The sequence below is a fragment of the Leuciscus leuciscus genome (genome assembly GCF_965113295.1).
Source record: "Leuciscus leuciscus genome assembly, chromosome: 16".
Taxonomy (NCBI): Eukaryota; Metazoa; Chordata; class Actinopteri; order Cypriniformes; family Leuciscidae; genus Leuciscus; species Leuciscus leuciscus.
The window spans coordinates 2,276,908-2,302,069 of NC_138740.1; the positions used below are offsets into that span (position 1 = coordinate 2,276,908).

Genomic DNA, 25,162 nt, shown 5'->3' on the forward strand with positions numbered 1-25,162 from the left:
ACGCATTGTAATTGCCTTCAACCTTTAGACCAGACAGTTCTTTTCTTATGTTAACATTCATATGAGTGGTTCCCCTGCTAAAGCGTATAACTGACCGGACAGTGGGCATCCTTGTCTTATACCTTTAAGCAACCTTATTGGTTTACTTAACCCAACACCTATTTTTAGAATACAAGAGGCATTCATATATAGTGGGGAGAACAAGTATTTGATACACTGACGATTTTGCAGGTTTTCCCACTTACAAAGCATGTCTGTAATGTTTATCATAGGTACACTTCAACTGTGAGTGATGGAATCTAAAAGAAAAATCCAGAAAATCACATTGTATGATTTTTAAGTAATTAATTTGCATTTTATGCATGACATAAGTATTTGATACATCAGAAAAGCAGAACTTAATATTTGGTACAGAAACCTTTGTTTGCAATTACAGAGATCATACGTTTCCTGTAGTTCGTTACAGGACTTAGTTTCATTAACTCCCTACAGAGCAGTAAATCCTCGGGGCAGGATGGCTTCACTGTGGAGTATTATAAAACCTTTTCCGCTCTCCTCGCACCAGTTCTAAGAGATATGTACAACAAGGCTTTTCGTCAGCGTCGTCTTCCGGATACCCTATCGAAAGCCACCATTTCCTTAATTCCTAAGAAGGGGAAAGATCCCCTGCTCTGTGGCAGCTACAGACTCGCTAGATCAGACAGGGTTCATGTCTGGCCGACAGTCTTTCCATAACACTTGACGCCTACTCGACATCATTCACTCGTCAAGCAAGGATACCCCGGAAATCGTTATGTCCCTCGACGCCGAATGGGCAATGGACAGGTTTGGCCTGGGCGACAATTTTATTCTAGGGGTCAGACTGCTATACTCATCCCCGATGGCCTCGGTTCAAACTAATGACATGCTGTCACCCCCTTTCTCACTTCAGAGGCGCACCAGACAGGGCTGCCCTCTGTCCCCACTCCTGTTCGCCATAGCGATAGAACCTCTGGCCATTTGGCTTCCCGCGGAGGAGGGTTTCGAGGGCATCACACGATTTGGCATAACTCATAAAGTTTCACTGTATGCGGACGACCTGCTTCTGTACATTTCTAACCCTGTCGCCTCACTTCCTGTGATTTTAAACATTCTGCAACGGTTCGGTGCGTACTCCGGCTATAAGCTCAACTACCAGAAAAGTAAGTTCCTAGCGCTAAACTCTCAGGCTAAGCAGCTCCCACGCTCGTTATCGTCATTTAAGTGGGCTGACGACGGATTTAGCTACTTGGGGGTTCGTATTACAACAGCCATGTCAGACTTGTTCCGCAAAAATTTCTGACCCCTGGTTGCAAAAACTGTAAGTGACTTTGACTGCTGGTCGGTCCTACCACTCTCCCTCATAGGCCGGGCAAATTTGGTTAAGATGGTTGTCCTCCCCAAATTCCTTTATCTGTTCCAGCACATCCCGGTACTCATTTCTAAATCTTTTTTCGACAAGCTGGACAGTGCGATATCTAAATTTCTGTGGGGCGGCAAACCCACTAGGATCCGCAAGGCAATACTGCAGTCCCCTTAGTCTGAGGGGGGTCTGGCACTCCCCAACTTTAGACGATATTATTGGGCAGCTAACCTGCAAAAACTTTTATACTGGATGAGCGACGACTGTGCCTCACTTCCTGTCTGGGTACATTTGGAGCGGGCGAGCTCACGCCTTCCACTGCGGTCAGCCCTCTGCTCCCAACTCCCTTTGCCTTCAACATCTGCGGGCACATGCCTGATTGTGGCATGTGAGAGGGATTGTATCCCTCTCACTTAAGATCTGGAGTCAGATCAGGAAAGGCTTAGGTTTACAGGGTCCCTCTGTCTTGACACCATTGCTCCAAAACCATGTCTTTACTCCCTCGAGGTCAGATTTGGCATTCAGGGCCTGGCACAGTAACAGCATCATCTGCGTTAAGGACCTATACAAGGATGGTACATTTGCTTCCTTCACAGAGCTCTCTTCTCTTTACAATTTGCCAAAATCACACCTCTTCCGCTTTTTTCAGATTAAAGACTTTGTTAAGAAGACGTTCCCCCACTTTCCAAACCGTACTGTACGAGTCACTAGGATCGACCACTGCGTACCCTGGTGCCCTTTCAAAAGCTGTGTGGGAGGGCGACCTGAACATGACTATTATGGACGAACAGTGGGACCATGCTCAGGCTATGGTCCACTCTTCCTCCATATGTGCTCGTCATGGACTAATCCAATGCAAGATCCTTCATAAAGTTCATTACACAAATGCAAAACTGTCTAAAATATATCCCACTATCTGGGACACCTGTAATAGGTGCCATCAGTCCCCTGCCAACCATACTCATATGTTTTGGTCTTGCCCTAAATCAGGGGTGTCAAACTCAGTTCCTGGAGGGCCACAACCCTGCAGAGTTTAGCTCCAACCCTAATCAAACACTCCTGATCAGCTAATCAAGGTCTTCAGGATTACTAGAAACTTCCAGGCAGGTGTTTTTGGAGCTGGTTGGAGCTAAACTCTGCAGGACAGTGGCCCTCCAGGAACTGAGTTTGACACCCCTGCCCTAAATTGACAACTTTTTGGATGAACTTTTTTAACACCATGAGTAGAACCTACGGGCAAACTATCCCTCCCAACCCTTTGTCAGCCATTTTTGGCATTTCCCCAGACACTGAGTTCTCTACTTACTTTGTCTACCCTTTTTCCTGTTTTAGTTTGTAAGTTATGTGTTTGTTTTGGTGATCGTCTGTTGGTATGCATGGGTTTGTGTGTTTGTCCTCGTTTTTGGGCCTGTGTTGGGTTGGTTCGTGGGTGGGTAGGGGACCGGTGGCAGGTGACATTCCGATCCCACTGTACGGTGTTTATTTTGTTCACTGTATGATGTCACCTGTTATTGTAAAAATTCTTAATAAAAAAAGTAAAATAAAAAAATTAAAATGTTCGATATGGCGCTCAATATTTTCATTAAGATGCCCGATCTTAGGGGATATCTTCACATACTGCGTCTAAAACCGGATGTAAATTGCGGCTGTGTCGCTGTCTCCCTTTCCAAAGCGCTTGTGCTCCCGTGGCGTCTGTTGTTGCTATGCAACCATGAACTGTGCGCTCCACATCAGGTTGACTGAAGGTACAATCCATTCGACCGTAAGTGGACTGCGAAGTTAAAGATGGCGCGACCACCACAACGTTGCCCAACATCAAACGGCAAACGTAATGAAAGTGGAACAAAAACTGCACTAGGCCTACTCATTATTTTATGCTTCACGCTCAGTTTGGACCATCAATGTCAGTTCAGCGCAAGCCGATCTTGATCGAGCGACACTGATACTACACAGCGCTAAGAGATCCAGTAAAGAAAGCATTTGAATTCGCCACTGAAGTAATAACATCGCTGCGAGATCTAGTGAGAAACATTCAAATTTCTCCGTTATTAACGGATCAAACAGCGCTGACGGGGAAACCAGGAGAAACATTGTGCCATGAATGAACTAGTTATAGGCTTTAAGTCCACAGATCAGCAACGTTCACCATGGATTTAACGTATTAACACTAACTGTATCCATGGAAGTGGGTGCACTTCGGTTTAGGGGTGTGCGATATCACGATTTTTTGATCATGGACGATTAAAATGTCTCCACTATCTGCTTTTGAAGAAATATCATAGTATCGTGTTAAAGTCAATTCTATCAGTTGCAGTTCCGACGCCTCCATCTCAACAATGCGACGTACATCACATGTTAACGCAGAGATAGAGTTTCACTCACGGCATACTGCAATTAACAAAAGTTAATTATATGCATGTGCTTTAAAGCCTTGCCGGTTAAACATTTAATTTGTGTGCTAATGCAATGTTTTAACATGCGCTTTTCTGAGCGCGTACACGCAAAGCTCACAGGCACTAAAAGCCTGTCAAACAGCATCTGGATTCTGTTACATTTGAGTCTTATTGCGCTAATACTGTCAAATATGTACTCACAAGGTTTACATAAAAACAGTTGGTTATGTCTAAAGTGAAAGCAAACGTTTGAGAGGAAATTGGGTGTGGGTCATATGCGTGTATATTAGATGCGTTGCGTGCCATCTTAAAGTGACAGTAGCCTAAAGGCCAATTTATACTTCTGCGTCGAGTGTACGGCGTAGTGTACGTCGTAGGCTACGCACGTAGGCGACGCCGTCGTGAGCATTTATACTTCTGCGTTATGTCTGTGTTGCTCTGCAGTTACACCGCTAAAGCGCTAGTTGGCGGGGGCGGGTTTTAATGTTCCACTGTGTTTAGATTCCTCGCGGCTGTTTTGAGTTTAGGCTACTAAGCGACTGAAAGAGAGCGGATCATGTTGGAGTTGGAGCTTATCGAGGTGGAAAAACAGTTCATTTGAGTGAAATTACTAAAACTAAAAGGCAGAAACGAGAGAAGGCGTTGGAGGAGATGGTACGTGTGACCCGTGAACCTGTTGACGGTTGAACTGAATTTAAAAATGACAGGCGGTGCAGAAGAACACGCCGGAAATGCATAGGAGGAAATGCGATGCTACCAAGCCGACCAATCACAGATCTTGCGGTCCGCGTCGTTGCGACGTGTAGTTACATTTACATATGATACACGTCTATGCGTATGCTACACGTACCTACTGTGCGCACCTGACGCAGAAGTATAATTTGGTCTTAATAGTAAACATGCTGCCGCTTGTCCTTAAAGGGATAGTTCAACCAAAAATGAAAATTCTGTTATTTAGTACTATCTAGTTTTGTTCCAAACCTGTATTGAAGGGGTCATATAGTGCCATTTTTGTACAAGTTAATTTGATTCTTTAGGGTCTAAATGAAAAGTTTGACCACCTGTCCCGCTTTATGTTGTACTGTACAGCAATTTTACCCTTTGTCCCGCCTCACTTCGACCCTGCCTAATAAATACACGGATACGTCCAAAGGCGTACTGTTAACTTATGTCCAATTGTTCAGAGGAGAGCAATAAAAGCGGTAGTCGATAGGCTGAGTCGTACATCAATCAAACTGTTGACTGGTGCACGAACGCCTCCTTAACATTGTCAACAGTCTCAAATTGGAGAGCGCGCTGTTCAGTCAGGTTAAGCAGCCATGGCCAGTGCAGTAACAAGTTGGCCCCAGTAATTTTTCCAGATTCTGAAATAGCTAAGAAAATGTTGTGTGGCCGCACCAAAGCAACATCTATTGTAACAGATGTCCTTGCTCCGGTCTCAGTGGAAAAATGTATTCAAGAACTGACATCACCTATGCTTGCGGGTGGAACGCAGACACCGTTTTTTTCAGTGGCGTCAGATGCTTCTAACCACGGCAGCACCAAGCTTTTCCCCCTGGCAGTGAGATACTGGACCCCAGAGCTTGGGTTAAAGAATAGAGTTGTTGATTTTTACGAGGATAGCGCAGAGACGTCAGAATCAATTCACCGCCAGATTACTAAACAAACTGAAAGAGAATGGCCTAAGACTGGAGATGATCTCTGCTTACACTGCTGATAACGCTAGTGTGAATTATGGAAAGTTCAAATCTGTTTATCAGAAGTTGAAGGCAGATAATGCTAGCATTATCATGGCTAATTGTATGGCTCATGTCGTGCATAATTGTGCGAAATATGCTGGAGACAAACTAGACATAGACATCGAATGTACAACTAACAAGATTTACAGTCACTTCTCATCATCTGCAAAGCGCACTGAAGAACTGAAATCATTGTTTGAATTTGTGGATCAAGACTATCATGCTGTACTGAGGCATGTACCTACAAGATGGCTAAGTATATGGCCTGCTGTCTCAAGGCTTCATGTCAGCTGGCCTGCAGTGAAGGCCTACTTTCTGTCATTAGGAGAGGAACACTGTCCAAAGGTGCTATGGAAGCTTTTTAAAAAGGATCAACACGGTGATGGGCTCCCTCTTCAGTTACAGGCCTATCTGTCCTTCGTCCATAATGCACTGAAGACATTCCATGATGTTATACTGCTGTTGGAGGGAGACAATATAACTGTCTGTGAGTTATATGACATTCTCTCCACTCTTCAGAGAAAGCTCCAGCAGCGGCAGGCAGACTCCTTTTTTGGAGTTGAAACCAGTGCACTTCTCCAAAAGTTTCCAGACTGTGAAGCAACAGCAATCAAGCAGGACTTCTCTAATTTCTACAGTACTTCACTCAGCTACCTTGACAAATGGTATGACTTCTCAGACAGCAACTTTCACAAGCATGTGGCATTGTTAGGACTTTCTCTCATCTCTGTGATGTGGTGGAGATCCTCCAGATGAGAGATAAACTAAACATGGATGAACTCTATGAAGAATACTGTGTGATTTAGCCACGCCAGCAGGAGGTTGTAAAGAGAACAGTTCCTGTTGTGGAGAAGTGGTCAACTTTGCTCCAAGGCACAAACACAACAAATTTGACTGTACTTGGATCCTTTCTCTTTAGCATCCCTGTGACAAATGCACATGTGGAAAGAGTGTTTTCACTGATGACTGCAGCATGGACTGACCAACGAAACCGGTGCTCTGTGGATCTTATCAAGAGTGAGATTCAAGTCAAGAGCAACTTTGGATATAGCTGCACAGAGTTCTACAGCTATGCATTGAAAGAGAAAACTCTCCTGGATGCAGTACGGACAGACAAAAAGTATACTGTAAATTCAAGAAGAAGAACAATTAAGGTAAAATTAACATTCGTTGTGTAAAATTTAGAATATATATTTGTGGTCCTCTTGCTACACTATGTTGGTTTTTATTTGGTTGGTTTGCTGCTACCCATGTGTTTCAGAAAAGTGCTATCCATGGTGCTGGGGAATGCTGTTGGCCTTCTACCATCTGGATTGTGTTGACACATAGGCAAAATATGTGTCTGCTTGATGGGAGAATTTTTTCTTTTTTTATCCCATATAGCCATTCTTATCAAAAAAGATTTTGGTTTACCTTATTTGCACTGAAATAGTTAAACTTTCTATAGGCAAGCCTTAAATATTTTGCACTGTATAGGCTAGGCCTTATATTTTGTTGAACTTAAATAGGCTAGGCCTAATATTTTTTGTGTCTTGTATTTTAAGGTGAATTGATTCACTGAGAGCATTTTTTTTAGTTTCGTAATGCCTGGTCCTTTGGACAGTTGACTAATTTGATAGTCCCAATAAAGACGAGATGTTGCAAAATTAGTGTTTTGTCTTTTATAGGCCTATGCCTTAAGCTGTAGAAACTTTGGGTGATATTTTGGGTCAGGTAGTGTCTTAATCTTTTAGTCTGTGGGTTTAAAAAATGTTTCTTGGTAAATTAGATAGACAATATATCTTAAGTTTAAAGTTATTACGTCTGTCCCACATTGTCCCACTTTACCATGCTACTTGTCCCACATTTTGTCTGACTGGAGGTGGTCACCCTAGTTGATCGTGGGGAATATTCCCTTCGAAAACAAATTCTCCAGTTACTGGAGAAAAACATGAGCTGCAGAACTGCCAGAAATGAAAGGAAACGACTAGAGATAAGCAAACTTCAAGTTCTCCTCTGAGGTCTTTACATGTGTGTGTGAGAGAGATAGAGATAGAGAGAGAGAGAGAGAGAGAGAGAGTGAGAGAGTGTGTGAGTGAGTGAGTGAGTGAGTGAGAGAGAGACTTTTTTGACTTTTAACATCTCTTTAATTATAACTATTAACACAAAAAATACATAGCCTACACCTTTAACACATTACTTCATAAATACATAATCCTAATAAAATATCTAAAAAAATATATTTTTTTAAAATCAGCTTCTTTTAAAACAATACATTACGTCCTCCCGCTTCATTGGGTTGACATAAAATATTCCCAACACCCCATAAATAGAAGAAAGATTCAGTATAATTCAACAATTCATACTTTTGAGCTCTGAACATCAGTATCACTATTAAACTGCATTTTTCACTTTCTTGTCAGCCAAATACACATTTTTGCCTTACCAAATAAAACATTATAATCAAATTATAAAAAAAACTTTATTTGAGGTGCTATATTTTGGTCCAACAATAAACAAAAACATTTGTAAAAATAAAACCAAAATTATGGCTCAAGTCTTTTAACACACCAAGAATTCCTAATAGACCAACACTCTCCCTCTTTATGATACTTGAGGTAAAATCCAATTCCCTTTTGATAATCTATTACAGATTTTATCTTTAACACCTTCCCAGTTTTTTCTTTGATGTACTTCTGAACCTAAAAAGATGCCTAAAAACTTAAATTCATCTTTTCCCACTTTACATTTCCATAACAGGTTTTGCATTGACATGACACCATTTCTCTTTATCATTGCTCCCAAATGCTTCCGTTTTACTCCAGTTCAGTTTTGCATTTTTTATTATTTATTATTTTTTATTATTATTATTTATTAAACCTTTATTTAACCAGGAAGAGACTCATTGAGATTAAAAATCTCTTTTACAAGAGTGTCCTGGCCAAGACAGGCAGCAGTACTATACCACACATACAGTACATACAAAATATACAAAAACACTAAAAACATAAAACAACTAACACAGCAAATCTTTCAAAGTCAACTACAATCCTAAAAACACGCTAGGTAAAACATCTGCAGCCAGATGTGGCTGCCTCCATGTCAATCAACAACCTCTTAAAAGCGACCAATGAGACGAGCTCAGTAAGTTTCATGGATTTCTGTAAATTGTTCCAAGCAGAGGGAGCCGCAAACTTAAAAGCCTTTTTTCCTAGCTCAGTTCTGACCTTTGGGACAGATAGCAGGAAAAGATCCTGGGAACGAAGATTATAGGACCCGGTACTATTTATACTGATATAGGTCAGAAGGTAGGGTGGGAGGAGACCTAAAATAGCCTTGTAGATGAAGATAAGCCAGTGTTGAAGTCTACGTGTTGATAGAGAGGGCCATCCAACACGTTCATACAATTCACAATGGTGAGTGAGGGCCTTCATACCAGTGATGAACCTCAGAGATCCATGGTATAGAGTGTCCAGTGCATGTAAACTTTGAGATGACGCATGCATATATAAAACATCACCATAGTCAAGTACAGACATAAACGTGGCAGCGACCAGCCTCTTTCTAGATTTGAACGAAAGGCAGGATTTGATTCTAAAGTAAAATCCTAATTTAAGTTTTAATCTTTTTGCTAGCTGCTGAATATGAAGGCTAAAAGAAAGAGATTCATCAATTAAAATACCAAGATATCTATACTTAGAAACACATTCAATTTTCATACCCTGGGAAGTAAGGATTGACGGGAGATTTGACTTAGATTTTGAATTTGAAAAAAGCATGACTTTAGTTTTATCTGCGTTTAAAACAAGTTTTAAATCATAAAGATTCTGTTGAAGCGTATTAAAAGCAAGTTGTAACTGGGAGAGGGCCCGATCTGCAGTGGGTGCAGAGCAATACAATACAGTGTCATCAGCATAAAAATGAAATTTTACGTCAGACACGTTATGATCAATGTTATTTATATAGAGGATGAATAGTAGTGGCCCCAAGACTGACCCCTGGGGCACACCTTTTGTTATTTGGAGGTAGCGAGAAGTACAACCCTCTGCCTGCACACACTGAGTTCTGTCTGTAAGGTAATTAACAAACCAGCCAACAGTTTTCTCACAAAGCCCAGCCCTATACAGTCTCTGTTTAAGCACTATGTGGTCCACTGTATCAAATGCCTTTGAAAGGTCAATAAAAAGGGCTGCACAATGCTGTTTATTATCCATGGATTCAACAAAGTCATTTAAAACCTTAAGAGCTGCCGTTGTTGTACTATGCCCTTTTCTAAAACCAGATTGGCGGTCAGACAACACACTATGACTGTAAAAAAAGTTCTTTAACTGATCACTGACAAGGGATTCTAGAATCTTGACCAGGACAGACAGTTTAGAGATTTGTCTGTAGTTATTTAAGATGGTAGGGTCACCACCTTTTAGCAGGGGAACCACTAAGGCTGATTTCCAGATGAGAGGAATGACATTTGTATTCAAACACAGATTAAAAATAGTAGTTAAGGGCACAGCAATAACATTTCCTGATAGCTTTAAAAAGTAGGGATCCAGTTTGTCAGGGCCTGCAGATTTGGTTGTGTCCAAATGCTTGAGGGCTTTATTTACGTCTGAGACTTTGATAGGACTGAAACTAAAAGACAAACTAGAAGGGTCAGGACTAACAGTCTCAACTGTAGAGGAACACTCATGTTGAGAACTGAATGACTCAAATAAAAATCCTGAGGCTATGAAATGTTCATTGAAACAATCAAGCATTTTGGCCTTGTCGGTAACTTTTAGAGAGTCCATAACAATACTTGAAGGAAGCTCCTGGCCTTTACTGTTTTCTGATAACGATTTTATAATTTTCCAAAATTTTGATGAATTATTCAGATTTTGAGTGGTTTGAGAAAGAAAGTGATCAGATTTAGCTAATTTTGAGAGTACATGTATTGCGCAGTTGTCTAAAGACCAGCCAGTCCGAGTTCTGATTTGATTTTCTGGCTTTTGCCCATGCCACATTGCGCTCATGAAGGACATTTGCTAAATCAGGTGAAAACCAAGCATTGTTTCGGCCTTTGACTCTGTACTTCTTTAGTGGGGCATACTTATTAATTATATTGGTAAACCCTTCATAAAAGAGATTCCAGGCACTTTCAACATCTGTACTAATATTAATTTTTTCCCAGTCATGGTTAGATAAATCGTGAAGGAAGTCTTGTTCTGAGAAGTGCTTCATATTTCGTTTAACGATAATGCGTGATTTAGTTTTAGGCATTTTAGTATTTCTAACTGTTGCTACGACACAGTGATCACTAATGTCGTTTGCAAATATGGAAGCAGTTGAATATTTATAAGGAACGTTAGTTAAAATTACATCTATTAGCGATGATTTTTCCGAGTTTTTAAGGTTTGGCCGTGTGGGACTGTCAACGATCTGAAAAAGATTTAATAAATCACAGTAAGCTCTGAAATCATCAGATACTGGTTGTAACCAGTTCCAATTTAGGTCTCCGAAGACTACTAATTCTTTAGAGTTAAAATCAGAAAGAAGTTTCATTAAGGAGGGCAGAGCACCACTAATAGCCGAGGGTGTCCTATAACAACCAATAATAGTTATACTAAGTGATTTAGATACTTCGAGCTCCAAAGCCAGAAAATCAAACTGTTTAACTAATGATATTGACAGTAGTACATTAACTTGATATTGATTTTTGATGTAAATTGCTACACCCCCACCTCTATTAAGGCGGTCAGTCCTAAAAACATTGTAACCACTAATATTGATTTCCCTATCTGAAACAGATTTTCTTAACCAAGTTTCAGATAAGACAAATACATCAGCATCTGTGGAGTGAGCCCAGATACGCAACATGTCCATTTTAGGAACAAGACTGCGAACATTCAAATGAAAGAAACCAAGACCAGATCTTTCTTTAAAATCAGCCGGGGTGTTAAAACTTATAGAGGTGTCTGGGTTGGGCTGTACATTCCCTGACATTAACAGCAACAAAACAATTAAATATTTGTGTTTAGTAGATTTTTTGAACGGTTCATTGCTTTTCTGTCCAAAATTGGAATCTTGGAGCACACAGGAGAAAGTGGTGAAGTTGTCACATAACGTCATGATACTGGACAGGCAGACAAAGTCAACAGTGTCTGAAGGGAAGAAAAGGGGCAGAAGGAATGATGCGACATTAAGTGAACAACCAAATGCACACGTGCCCTTGTATGAATCACACGGTATTGGGAGCACTGGACCGGAGTAACCATTCCAGTGGTAGGTTGTCACGGAACACTAAACAAAGAGACGAGGATTCAAGTGCAGAGGAGATTTAATAAACAAACACAGTACAAAAACTCAGAAATCTAACAGACAGGAACATCAAGGACAGGTAACTCGGACAACGAACCAGCACAAGACTACAAACACAAGGAGGCTAAATAGGGGAACAAACAAAGGAGGGTAACGAGACAGACAGGTGGGACAAATTAACCAATAATCAGATAACAAGATGGGAGGGGCTAGACAATAGACACGAGCACATGGCCCAAAATAACAAAACACCCATGTGCAGCACAAGACAGGACAGGCATGTGACATTACCCCCTCCCTACGGAGCGGCTACCAGACGCTCCATAAGACCAGGGCGGGACGGGGGGGACAGACCAGGACGGGAAAAGGGGAATGGACCGTTCAGAAGGCCAGGGAGGCACACAAAGTTCGGGAGTCCAGGGCGGAGCAGACAGTCCATCGGGCGGCCAGGGCGGAGACGACAGTCCATCGGGCGGCCAGGGCGGAGACGACAGTCCATCGGGCGGCCAGGGCGGAGACGACAGTCCATCGGGCGGCCAGGGCGGAGACTTTCCCTCGGGCGGCCAGGGCGGAGACTTTCCCTCGGGCGGCCAGGGCGGTGAAGACCCCTCGGGCGGCCAGGGCGGTGAAGACCCCTCGGGCGGCCAGGGCGGTGAAGACCCCTCGGGCGGCCAGGGCGGTGAAGACCCCTCGGGCGGCCAGGGCGGTGAAGACCCCTCGGGCGGCCAGGGCGGTGAAGACCCCTCGGGCGGCCAGGGCGGTGAAGACCCCTCGGGCGGCCAGGGCGGTGAAGACCCCTCGGGCGGCCACGGCGGTGAAGACCCCTCGGGCGGCCACGGCGCAGGAACTGGAACTGGCACCACCGGAACTGGCACCACCGGCTCAGGCTCAGGAACAGACACCACCGGCTCAGGCTCAGGAACTGGAACAGACACCACCGGCCCAGGAACTGGAACAGACACCACCGGCCCAGGAACTGGAACAGACACCACCGGCCCAGGAACTGGAACAGACACCACCGGCCCAGGAACTGGAACAGACACCACCGGCCCAGGAACTGGAACAGACACCACCGGCTCAGGCTCAGGAACAGACACCACCGGCTCAGGAACAGACACCACCGGCTCAGGCTCAGGAACAGACACAGGCTCGACTGCGACCATCTTGTCAGGGGACACAGGCTCGGCAGTCGTGACGTGAACAGCCTCGGCGGCGGCCATCTTGTCCGAAGACACAGGCTCGGCAGGCGTGATGTGAACACTCTCAGCGGTGGCCATCTTGTCCGAAAACCCAGGCTCGGCAGGCGTGACGTGAACAGGCTCAGCGGCGGCCATCTTGTCCGAAGACACAGGCTCGGCAGACGTGACGTGAACAGTCTCTGTGGCGGCCATCTTGTCCGAAGACACAGGCTCGGCAGATGTGACGTGAACAGTCTCTGGCTGGGCAGACGGGACGTGAATACTCCTGGGAAACTCTAGGATCTTGAATAGCGTCGAAAAATAATCCAAGAGTTTTTCAGCCGCTATGGCAACAGCGGGCTGCTCGGGCACAGCCTCCTGGATGACAGTGGGCTGTTCGGGCACGGCCTCCGGGACGACAGCGGGCTGCTCGGAGGGGACGGCAGCGGGCTGCTCGGAGGGGACGGCCTCCGGGACGACAGCGGGCTGCTCGGAGGGGACGGCCTCCGGGACGACAGCGGGCTGCTCGGAGGGGACGGCCTCCGGGACGACAGCGGGCTGCTCGGAGGGGACGGCCTCCGGGTCATTGGGGAGGCAGGAAGTCTTCCTCCTCCTCCGCCTCCGGACCACCAGACTCGAGACCACCGGACTCGGGACCACCGGAATAGTCACAGAGGAGGTCTTCCTTCTCCATTTCCGGACCACCGGACCACCTCCTCCGATCTGATCACCGTCTGACATGGTGCTCTCCTCCTCCAAAGTCCTTTGAGCACATCTGGAGAAATACTCAAATAGGGAAATGGAATTTCCCTTATCCTCCTCTGGAGAAAAAATCTCGCTCCGCTGAATCCACATTAGGGCTGGTTCGTTCTGTCACGGAACACTAAACAAAGAGACGAGGATTCAAGTGCAGAGGAGATTTAATAAACAAACACAGTACAAAAACTCAGAACTCAGCTATCTAACAGACAGGAACATCAAGGACAGGTAACTCGGACAACGAACCAGCACAAGACTACAAACACAAGGAGGCTAAATAGGGGAACAAACAAAGGAGGGTAACGAGACAGACAGGTGGGACAAATTAACCAATAATCAGATAACAAGATGGGAGGGGCTAGACAATAGACACGAGCACATGGCCCAAAATAACAAAACACCCATGTGCAGCACAAGACAGGACAGGCATGTGACATAGGTGCCCCCAGTAAAAAATAAGGACAAAGAAAAATAAAAACATAAAGAGGCAAGGAGCAACCACTTCTTTTTCTCCATGCCCTTCACACCATCCAGACGTGGAAAGACAAAATATGACATGGGGCCTGACTGCCAAGAAACAGGCCCAAGTATATGCATGTGACGCTCTCTCATATAAAGAGATACTGTAATTACCAAAATCAATATCTTTTTGATCTTTCACAATTACAGTTATATCGTCTGCATATTTTGTTAACTTAAACGCATTGTAATTGCCTTCAACCTTTAGACCAGACAGATCTTTTCTTATGTTAAAGGAGACATATCATGCTTTTAAATCGTTCCTTTTTACATATAAATCATACATTTGTGGTCTATATAAAGCGGAACTGCAATGCTTGGGTCTGAATTCCTCATTATTATAGCTCCACAGGCCCTTTTCTACCCCTTTTCTGATGTGCGTCTGAGAGCAACTCGTTTTGGTGCGGACTCTTTAAAGGGGTCATATAATGGTACATGCACTTTTACAAGTTGATTGTACTGAAATGTGTGTTGGCAGTGCCTGTACACAACCATCATAAAATGATAAAAATCCATCCAGTGTTTTTTTTTTTATCTTCTTATATGTTTCCTTCCATCTCAAATCAAGCTGTTCGATATTGTGACGTCACAAAATCGACGCCCCTCCCACGATGGTTGATTGACAGCAGCGTTTCAACACAGCCCCGCCCTCGCGCCCTCGTGAGCGAGCTGTCAATCATAGCACGCGCCGACCGGCGTGTTCATTGTTGATAGCTGGAGCACTGAGTAGAATGGTGTCTAAGTTATTGTGTATGGGTAATTGTGGTGTTCTGTTCTTGGGTGTAATAATGAACACAGCAGTCATGTTGATGTTCCTGTTATTAACAAAATGTCAACAACAGAAGACTTGTCCATCCAGCCTTACATGTTCGAGCCAGAGTCGGAGCCGGAGCGAGATGAAAATGAAGACGACGAACCTGCAGAACAACGCCTTCATATGGATGTATCGCAATGGTGTGTTACTGTATTTACACATGAAACTTTGGTCTTCCGACCTTTTACCACCGTGTCGATTTATTTGGATTAATATGTGCGAGGGAGAGAGAGCAAGGCAGCGCCTAGTTTGGAGACGGTGAAGTCTTGTTTACACTTTCGCCTGGCTCCGAAGAGAGCGCGCGCACGCGACCGGCTCTCTCTCTCTGCTCGTTCTTTCAGTTAAACATGCGCCCTGTCACAAGCGCAGCAGTTCATCTACATTAGACGGTGTAATGAAGCGTGTGGGTTACTACATCCAACAACCGGACATTTTAACTTACTCTCTCGTAACTTCTGCATCCTTTAGCTTGGACTACAAAATTGCAGTGAGAAATCAAAATGGCGGATTGCTGGAAGTGTTGGGCCGGAAGTCGATGTCCTTATTTGGCAGTTCCGCTGCAAATACTGTGACGTAATAGTTCAAAAAACGTCATAGATGACAGAAAAATCTGAACCGGTTGAAAAATATGACCAAAACAGAATATAAAGATATCAACGAAGCACCTGAAGAGAATACTTTAATCTTTTCTGTACTTCTAAACACTCCAAATATACAACAAAATGCATTTAAGGGCTAAAAAAGTGGATTTAGCATGATATGTCCCCTTTAACATTCATATGAGTGGTTCCCCCTGCTAAAGTGTATAACTGACTGGACAGTGGGCAACCTTGTCTTATACCTTTAAGCAACCTTATTGGTTTACTTAACCCAACACCTATTTTTAGAATACAAGAGGCATTCATATATAACCCATACACAAAATAATTTTTTTTTAATATATGCAAATATTCGAAATTGGCCCAATAAATATATTTTAGTTAAATATATGTAAATATATATATATTTTTTTGAAAATATATTTTAGTTAAATATGTATATATATTCAGAATATTTTTTGAACATGGTGTATTGGATGTATATGTGTATATAATGTATATATTGTAAATGTATATATTGTATATAAATGTACAAAAAATTATATATTGTATATAAATGTACAATAAATGTATATATTGTATATGAAATACTATTATTTGAATTATTTTTACAGAATTTAATACAGTTATTTAATAGTGTGTGTATGCAGTGTTAGACACTGAGTTCTATCTATTGTTTAAGTGTACTTCACTGTTGGAGTGTCACTGTTATACTTGCATCATAAATATTGTGCATATTTTCAATATTTAAATGACTTCAGGAAAGATGTCAATAAAACAACAATAAATCTAATAATTGCACTTAGTGTTAGGTACGTGCCACCTAATATGGCCTAATAGTCCTAGGAAAGCAACTATCTGTCATTTTACATTGCAGTCATTTAAATGGAAGTACAGTATTTATTATAGCTGTGTGTCATAATACAGTAGGCAAGGCAAGGCAAGGCAAGGCAGGCAAGGCAGGTTTATTTATATAGCACATTTCATACACAATGGCAATTCAAAGTGCTTTACATAGAAGAAATTAAAATAATAAAAAGAAATAAGAATAATTAAAACAGTTTAGAAAAATAAAATAAAATACAGTACAGTACAAACAGTCGGACGAACAGCGGCACAGTGCTCATTCAGTAAATGCATAGCTAAACAGAAGTGTTTTGAGTCTGGATTTGAATGTGACCACTGTAGGAGCACATCTGATCTCCTCTGGAAGCTGGTTCCAGCATAATAGCTAAAAGCGGACTCACCATGCTTAGAGTGAACCCTTGGTATTTCTAGCTGATATGATCCTAATGATCTGAGTGATCTGTTGGGTTTATATTCAGTGAGCATATCTGCAATGTATTGAGGTCCTAGGCCATTGAATGATTTATATACCAGTAATAATACTTTAAAATCAATCCTAAATCTAACTGGGAGCCAGTGTAAAGACCTGAGGACTGGTGTGATATGTTCATATTTTCTGGTTCTGCTCAGAATCCTGGCGGCAGCGTTCTGTATGAGCTGCAACTGTCTTATGGTCTTTTTGGGAAGGCCAGTGAGGAGTCCATTACAATAATCCACCCTGCTGGTGATGAAAGCATGCACAAGTTTCTCTAAGTCTTGTCTGGAAACAAAGCATCTAATTCTTGCAATATTTTTTAGATGATAGTATGCTGATTTAGTTATTGCTTTGACATGACTACTGAAACTAAGGTCTGACTCTAGTGTCACACCAAGATTCCTGACTTGATTTTTAGTTGTTTGACCCCTGGAGTGAAGGTATGCGTTCACCTTGAGAACTTCATCTTTGTTTCCAAACGCAATAACTTCAGTTTTGTCTTTGTTTAACTGAAGAAAGTTTTGGCACATCCAACTGTTGACTTCATCAATGCATCGGCACAAGGAGTCAATGGGGCTGTAATCGTTAGGCGATAGGGCTAAGTAGAGCTGTGTGTCGTCTGCATAGCTGTGGTAAGCAATTTGGTTCTTTCTCATTATTTGGCTCATTGGGAGCATATACAGGTTGAACAGGAGTGGCGCAAGAATTGAGCCTTGAGGGACTCCGCATGTCATGGATGTCCACTCAGACTTATGGTCTCCTATACTAACATAATAACCTCTCCCATCTAAGTATGACCTGAACCATTTTAGGACTATCCCTGAAAGCCCCACCCAGTTTTCCAGCCTGTCAAGAAGTATGTTATGATCGACAGTGTCAAATGCAGCACTGAGGTCGAGTAGTACCAGCACTGATAATTTTCCTGAATCAGTATTTAAGCGAATATAGTTTATTATCTTTATGAGCGCTGTCTCTGTGCTGTGGTGCGGTCGGAAACCAGATTGAAAATTGTCAAAGTATCCATTCGAGCTTAAGAATTTGTTCAGCTGATTGAAGACAACTTTTTCAATGATCTTGCCTATGAAAGGAAGATTTGAGATCGGTCTATAGTTGCTTAATATGGTCTTATCCAGATTGCTCTTTTTCAGGAGGGGCTTGACAACTGCAGTTTTCAGGGAGTTTGGAAAACTCCCAGAGAGAAGTGAGGCATTTACCACTTCTAGAAGATCTGCTTCTAAACTGTTTAACACACTTTTGAAAAAAGATGTGGGAAGTGTGTCAAGAGCGCAGGTTGATGTTTTAAGGTGCTGTACGGTTTCTACCAAAATGTTGCCATCAATTTTTTTTAAATCAGACAAAGTTAGTAGTGAAATATGGCAGCCTACTGTTGTGTATTGGGGAAAAGGTAGAGGAATTACTATGATCAAAATACATTTCCGACCCTTCTTTAGCAAGCTAAACATTTTATGACCATATTTTGTCATATATTTTACATTACATGTTATAAATGTAAATATATTTCACACTTAACATCATATATTTTTGTTATATTTCAGAATATATTTCAAAATGATAAATATAAGTGAACAACAATGCAAATATATTTCAATGTATTTGGAATATATGCCACATATATTTTTGACACTTTAAAATATATTTCAATTTTATTTTTTATTTTTTTTGTATGGGACGAGTTTGATCCAAGACATAAATCCATCTCCAAACCCCAAAACACTCATTGTTTCATAAAGAAAAACCATGATCCACTCTATCGAATGCTTTTCCTGACCCAGGAACAGAAAGCCAACATTCACTTCATATAGTTTAGAGGAATCTAAAATGTCTCTGATCATAAAAATGTCATCATATATGGTTCTTTCTGGAATGCAGTAGGATTGATCTTGAACTATTACATCTCTACAGTTTTCAGCCTATTTGCCAACATTTTAGCTATTAGCTTATAATCAGTTGTTAGAATTGACAAAGGCCTCCAGTTTTTAAGATCATCTTCATCTGTTTAACGACATCAGTTAACTCCTCAAATGATACAGAACTGTCCAGATTCTCACTCTGTGTTCCATACGGTCTTCTACGGGTTAAAAATATTACTTCTGAATTAAGCCTAAGAAACTCAACAACAACAAATGACAGAAAAACAAAACAAAAATTCGGATAGATCCCACACCCATGTGCTTTATTTTTTCCATTTTGACAGTTTTACATTATCTTTTTGAGCTTTATGTACATTCGTTTTTGTTTTGAAATGACCTCATAGCCCACCCTCTTCTGAGCTATCGCCACTGATTTTATAAACTTATTGACATCGGGAAATTTTTTTGCAACATCAAGCTTGCTTTCTCCCTTTAGTTAAATCCAGAAACTCATTTAATTCTTTGACAGAATAAACGTCCTCAAACGACTGACTGCAATCAATCTCCGAAAACAATTGTCACAATCCTCCATCAGTTCTTCATCACTGTTTTCACTCTCCAAAAGCACATTATTCTGTAACCCATTAATGCTTCACAGGCCATTAAATTCCCCTTGTAGACAATAATTGTATCCCTTAAAACTCATCTTTGATCACCAAAATAACATATATTATATTATATTATATTATATTATATTATATTATATTAATATTATTCATGCCTTAAAATAGCTTGAATGTAACTCTGCACCCTTGCCTCATTTAGTATGCGCGGTTCTATGAATATGCAAATGAGCCCCACCTCCACTCACTCACTCAGCTCAGAGATCCACTGGTTGACGATCACACGTTGATCTGATTGGTTACAAGGTAGTTTGATGTTAGAAACACCAGCGATTTCAAACCGTGTTCTTAAGACTGTCTTTGGTTCACTGCAGTTTTAAGGAGAAAATACTCAGCAATGCTGTCGACTTATGAATTTACACATGCTTTGTCTTGAAGCATATTAAAAACACCACCTAATAATATAAACAACATTAAAAGCTTGATTTTCACCACAGGGGGACTTCAACACTATAAACTTATGAATAAAAATGTTTTTTTGTATCTGTTGTGGGAGGGATTAAAACAGTTCAAAGAACTAAAAAACAAAAACGAACAAACTCAGTTTTTGGTGGACTAGACTAGACTGGACTAGACTAGACTAGACTGGACTGGACTGGACTAGACTGGACTAGACTGGACTGGACTAGACTGGAATAGATTAGACTGGACTGGACTGGACTGGAATAGATTAGACTGGACTGGACTGGACAGGACTAGACTGGACTAGACTAGTTGCGTAAACGCGTAATTAAGTCTTAACACGCAATTTACAGAGTCAATACGTAATTACGTGTTAAGGCATAAATTGCGAGACGTAATTACGTGTTTACACGACAGTTTCACACATGTTGGCCCCTTTGGCCTTCCATACAGAGAGTGTCCTACTTCACGTCTCCATTTTCAGCTCCTCTCCACATGCACACGGCAACTCTTGCCGATCGGTTACATCCAGCCGCAGCCGATGTCCGACACACCACACACACTCACGATATGAGCAGCGAGATGGACCTAAATTGCCTAATGTTTGTGGAATTCTCTTCCTTAGGTATCCATGCACCTTCTGTCATGGTTCTGTCACTTCTGCTTTTGTTACTAGTTCTGTGTGGTGACAGAGCTATGACATTTCCTGTCTGTCTCGTGTTTTGTTAGTCTAGTTTCATGTGAGCACATGGCTCCTGATTATTCCTGTGCCATGTGCTTTGTCTAATTGTTAGCTCCTCCCTTCTCGTTATTTGTTTAGTAATTAACATTCCTCAGGGCCCGTTCTTCGTACGTTGCTTAAAACATCCGAGATCTAATGAGACATCCAAGATGATATCATCGTGGTAATCATGATCTGGCTAATTAGGTTCTTCGAACACACTTGCCGGATATGATTAGTATAGCTGGATTGAGTTAGTGAGATAATTGCACGTTCATGCGCTGGTTTAAAAGGGGATATGTATCGATAGTAGAAACATTGATCAGCAACGCTGCTATTGGCTGCTCAGCGTGGCCAAAGAGCGCGCTCAGTTTTTCTCCTCAGCAGAGCAAGAACTAATAGTCGAAGTTTATTCGGAATTTTAATGTTTAATTAAAACACCAGGGAACACCTCAAAGTCTGCAAAAGCCAGGGCTGGCAAAAAGTAGCAGACAATTTAAATCCGTTAGAAGTGGCCATGTTAGATGTCTTTTATCACTTAATAGCCTATATATTTGTATTTTAATAATTGCATAATTACTTTGTTCATTGTAATGTCAGAGTCACCACACTAGAACATGGAAACAAATAAAAGTGAAGTACAAAAATATTCTACATAATGGTAATTTTTAGTTGGCCTATATTATAGTCTCTTTTATAAAAGGCACTGTTAAATAAATGGTTGTCTGTTTATAAAAGCAACCAAGAAAAAGGCTGAGAAAAAAAGAAGAAAAGATCTTAGTAGCCTACACTGTAAAATAATTTTTGCTGCATTAAATTAAGGCCGTATAGTCATTTCAACTGTTAAATCTTGAGTAATGATGAATTGCTTTGACTTGAAAGTGAAAACTGATAAACTTATGTTAATGTAAAAATATTTTGCCATGAGTTATTGATCACATTTTTCCCGAGTGTAGTTCATTGTAATGACATTGTGTTTTCTTCTTTTGTGCACTTTTACATAATACACCAACACTTGTATCTGTTCCCAAGAAAGTGGTGCTGAAATATGTGCAGTAAGTGGACATTTTCTAACTTTCCAAAGGAAAGAAAGTATAAGACTTTGTAATGTCCATTTGTTTCCATTGCACTGGACAGTGAATAAACCCTCTCAGATAACTGTCATATGGAGGAACTAGCCTACCTGCAAGTGCATAAAGAACTTTACTTCATTTATACTTGTATGCTTTATGGCTGCAATATAAGATGCAGGATTCCACATCTACAGAAAGGCCTACAGAAGAGTCTGCACAGACAGAGGAGACATAGGCCTACAGGTGGGCAGTGTATAGACAACTTTTCCTTTTTATTTGTTGCATGAGGCATGTGTCTAATATCTCTTGTTGCAGGCACTTGACCACTGGCTTTTCTTTACAAAGAACAATTGAAATAAAACTCAAGGAAGCATATTTGTCTTTTATTAAACATTTAATGAAAAGTGTTTTTTTTTTTTGGCAATGTTGTGTAATATGGCACATGCAACAATGTCACAGGCCCTGTCAGGTGTGCAACCCTCAGACTTATCAGACACTGAAATCTTCCCTTTAGTTAGCCAAAGTTCATTTCATTGTGTGCCCTTGTCCTGGCTAGAGCTGCATTGTAACTGGTTTGGGTCAGGGAATGGGGTCATAAACACCTGTCTGCAGGCAGGAACATGTCATAATCACCTATGAAAAAATGCAGTTCTGTTAGGATCAGCATAAGTGTATGTAATACAGTGAGCTTGATATTTAATTGTGGAACTTTCCTTACCACTTTCAAATAATGTGCATAATGTGAATCTCTGAAAATTCTTAAGTCATGCACAGATCCTGGCCATTTTGCTTTCACATTTGTGATATGGAAGATTTGAGTCAACTGCCTTTTTTTAATTTGATATAATATTACTAATCTGGAATATTAAGAATCACAATAGTAACTGGGCTGCACATTTACATTGTGAACCCCCTTTCTGTTCACATAATCCCCTTCATTGAGGCCTTGATGGCAGTCTATGGTCTAGTCTATGGTACCAATCACGTTAGTGAAGCCTGAGTGACACATACTGTAATCGGCATGGTCATGATTGCATGATCTTCATAAAAAATTATGATAGCCTAAAAAAACTGCTTTACAACATTGGGTCTTCAGTGGCTTGGAAATGCCACAAAAAAACCTAAAACTGTTTTTTAAACCTAAAAGCGCCAGGTAAACTCCGAATGACACGACAGACAGCACTTTCCATCAAGTTCTCCGCATCTCCAATAGTGTAAAGGAAAGAGCCACTCGCAAATAATCTTAGGGCAATGCAAACAGTTTGTGCTGTAGTTAAAGCCCGACTCCGACAAGTCGAACATAAATGTGCGTTTCCAACAAATTAATAATGTAAACGACAATCTCACGAGTCACGAAAAAAAAAAATATCTCTCAGAAAGTGCACTATCGCGCTGCGCTGGACTTCCCGTATCAGCTCCGCTTATGAAGCCGCAGTCTAATCCTGTTAACATGAAATAAGCTGCTCCCGAGCAGGTTTAAGATTGCGCACCTGTTGCTATGACAGCAAGTCCAGGATGAGCGTCGAAGAACCAAACAATCCAAGATCATGCCAAATCGCCAACAATCAAATCCAGCTAACTGAGTTAGCGACGTACGAAGAACGGGCCCCCGTTGTCTCATTACTCTCGTGTGTGTTTCCTTTATAGCCTCCTTTGTGTTTTCAGTCCGGTGCTGGTTCGTTTGTCTAAGTTCCTGTTTCTTGTTCCTAGTGTCTTTGCCTTGTTAGTATTTGTTCTGGTTTTTCCCCCACGTGGGAGTTTTGTTTATACTTTGTATTTTGTTTGGTTGGTTAATTAAAATCTTACCTTTGTTTTCCTGCAATTGAGTCCTCGTTTATGTTTCCTGATTATCACGTGACACCTTCAGCATGTCTCCACTGGCTAGTAATAGCCTAATCCCCTTGCGCCATATCATCTGCAAGAGATGCCAGAGCAAACGCAGCAGTTCTGGGTAGCGCTTACAAACGTTTAATAAAAAGCTTAGTTCCAGTCCTTGATTCTGATTGGTCTATATTATTGTGAATAAAACACGGCTATGGCCGCTTCAGCCATAACTACACAACACCCCTAGCAACCACTCTTAGCAACGTAAACATATGTTTGTTCTCATTGATATTGCTCATTGAAGCTTATAGAGTAGAGTATTGTGAGAGATTGAGTAAGTGTGTGTACCTGCACTTACAGTAGATATAACATTTTCCTTCAGGTCAGTCCTATATTCGTAATAAAATATCAGTTTGAATGTCCGCTGTGATATCTTGTCCTTTTAACAGTTAAGGGGTTTTCCAGTGCCGTGACATGCTAGTCATTTGTCAGTTGTGTCTTGTTTCTCTGTGTTCACAACTTTCAGTCCTTTCAATATAAAAGTCTTCTCTACTGACTGACTCACTCATGAAGTCTTTGCCTCCATCTAATGGCGAAATAATGTAACTTCTGTTGCTGTTCATGGTCAGGGACTATTTTTCCAACGGAAGGAAGGCTTTTAGTGATTTTACCTCATAAAAGTTGCATTGATACAGATTTTTTTTTGGGGGGGGGCTTTAATATTTGTATTGTGTGGTAACCGTTTTACAAAAGCAATAAGTTACTCTAGGCTGGTGCTGTATAGTGAATGAGTGAATAAGTCACGGCTGACTCCGCCCTTCAGCCGTGACTTATTCACGATACAGCACAGCCTATTGTACCTTATTTCCTACATAAGGCACTCCACTTGGTCCTGCAGCTGAACTGGTTGTCGCTGCCCTCACCACTTCTTTCCAGCTTGTCTCCTTCATGTTGAAGTCTACCTTACCTTAGTGGCTCGAGAAGGGCTTTTTGTTGTCCCAGGTCCAGCTCCCTATTGGGATCAAGCAAGGGAGAGCAATTTCACCTCTCCCTTCCCCGTCTCCTGTGCCACTCTGCTCTTCTCAAGGTCAGGAGCTTCTTCCTAATTATGTTGCGGAGCTAAAAGGGAGTAATCAGGCTGAGAAAGCTGAGATAGACAAAGACATGTGAAATAAAACTCTTACAAGAAATAAGAATGGTGAATCAATGCTATTAAAAAGTTGAATGGATAATAAAAAACAAATTAATGAAAGGAAAATAAGAAAACAAACATACCAAAGAAAAAATAATATTCCTCGAAATTGGTTTTGCCGGCTGTTTGGAAAGTTCTCCTGATTGCCAGCGTTGTGATCCAGATAGGGAAACACAGCCCATATTGAGCAGAAGTTTGATTGATTAACTTTGTCTTTTCATTTGTTACAAGAAAAATAGAATAAGATTAACGAGTGAATGTGTGTGTGTGTGTGTGTGTGTGTGTGTGTGTCTGTGTGTGTGTGTGTGTGTGTGTGTGTGTGTGTGTGTGTGTGTGTGTGTGTGTGTGTGTGTGTGTGTGTGTGTGTGTGTGTGTGTGTGTGTGTGTGTGTGTGTGTGTGTGTGTGCGTGTGAATGAAAT

General features: G+C 41.5%; 1 protein-coding gene and 1 long non-coding RNA gene across 3 annotated transcripts; both read right to left on the minus strand.

Moving 5' to 3' along the window:
- Nucleotides 1-11,847: 11,847 nt before the first annotated feature.
- Nucleotides 11,848-14,240, minus strand: LOC309477850 (uncharacterized protein). 2 transcript variants are annotated; one of them, XM_082141314.1, is made up of 2 exons: nucleotides 13,406-14,240; nucleotides 11,848-13,372 (listed from the first exon to the last, which is right to left on the minus strand). In XM_082141314.1, exons 1-2 carry the CDS (start codon nucleotides 13,817-13,819, stop codon nucleotides 12,074-12,076), a joined length of 1,713 nt encoding a protein of 570 aa, XP_081997440.1. In that variant the 5' UTR covers nucleotides 13,820-14,240; the 3' UTR covers nucleotides 11,848-12,073. The 2 variants fall into 2 exon arrangements, with proteins under 2 accessions (XP_081997440.1, XP_081997441.1); XM_082141315.1 differs by having other exon boundaries at nucleotides 11,848-12,380; nucleotides 12,624-14,238.
- An 8,554-nt stretch (nucleotides 14,241-22,794) lies between these two features.
- On the minus strand, nucleotides 22,795-23,564 carry LOC309478464. The gene is made up of 2 exons (XR_014198994.1): nucleotides 23,230-23,564; nucleotides 22,795-23,095 (listed from the first exon to the last, which is right to left on the minus strand). It is a non-coding gene; the product is annotated as an uncharacterized lncRNA (long non-coding RNA).
- Between the last annotated feature and the right edge of the window lie 1,598 nt (nucleotides 23,565-25,162).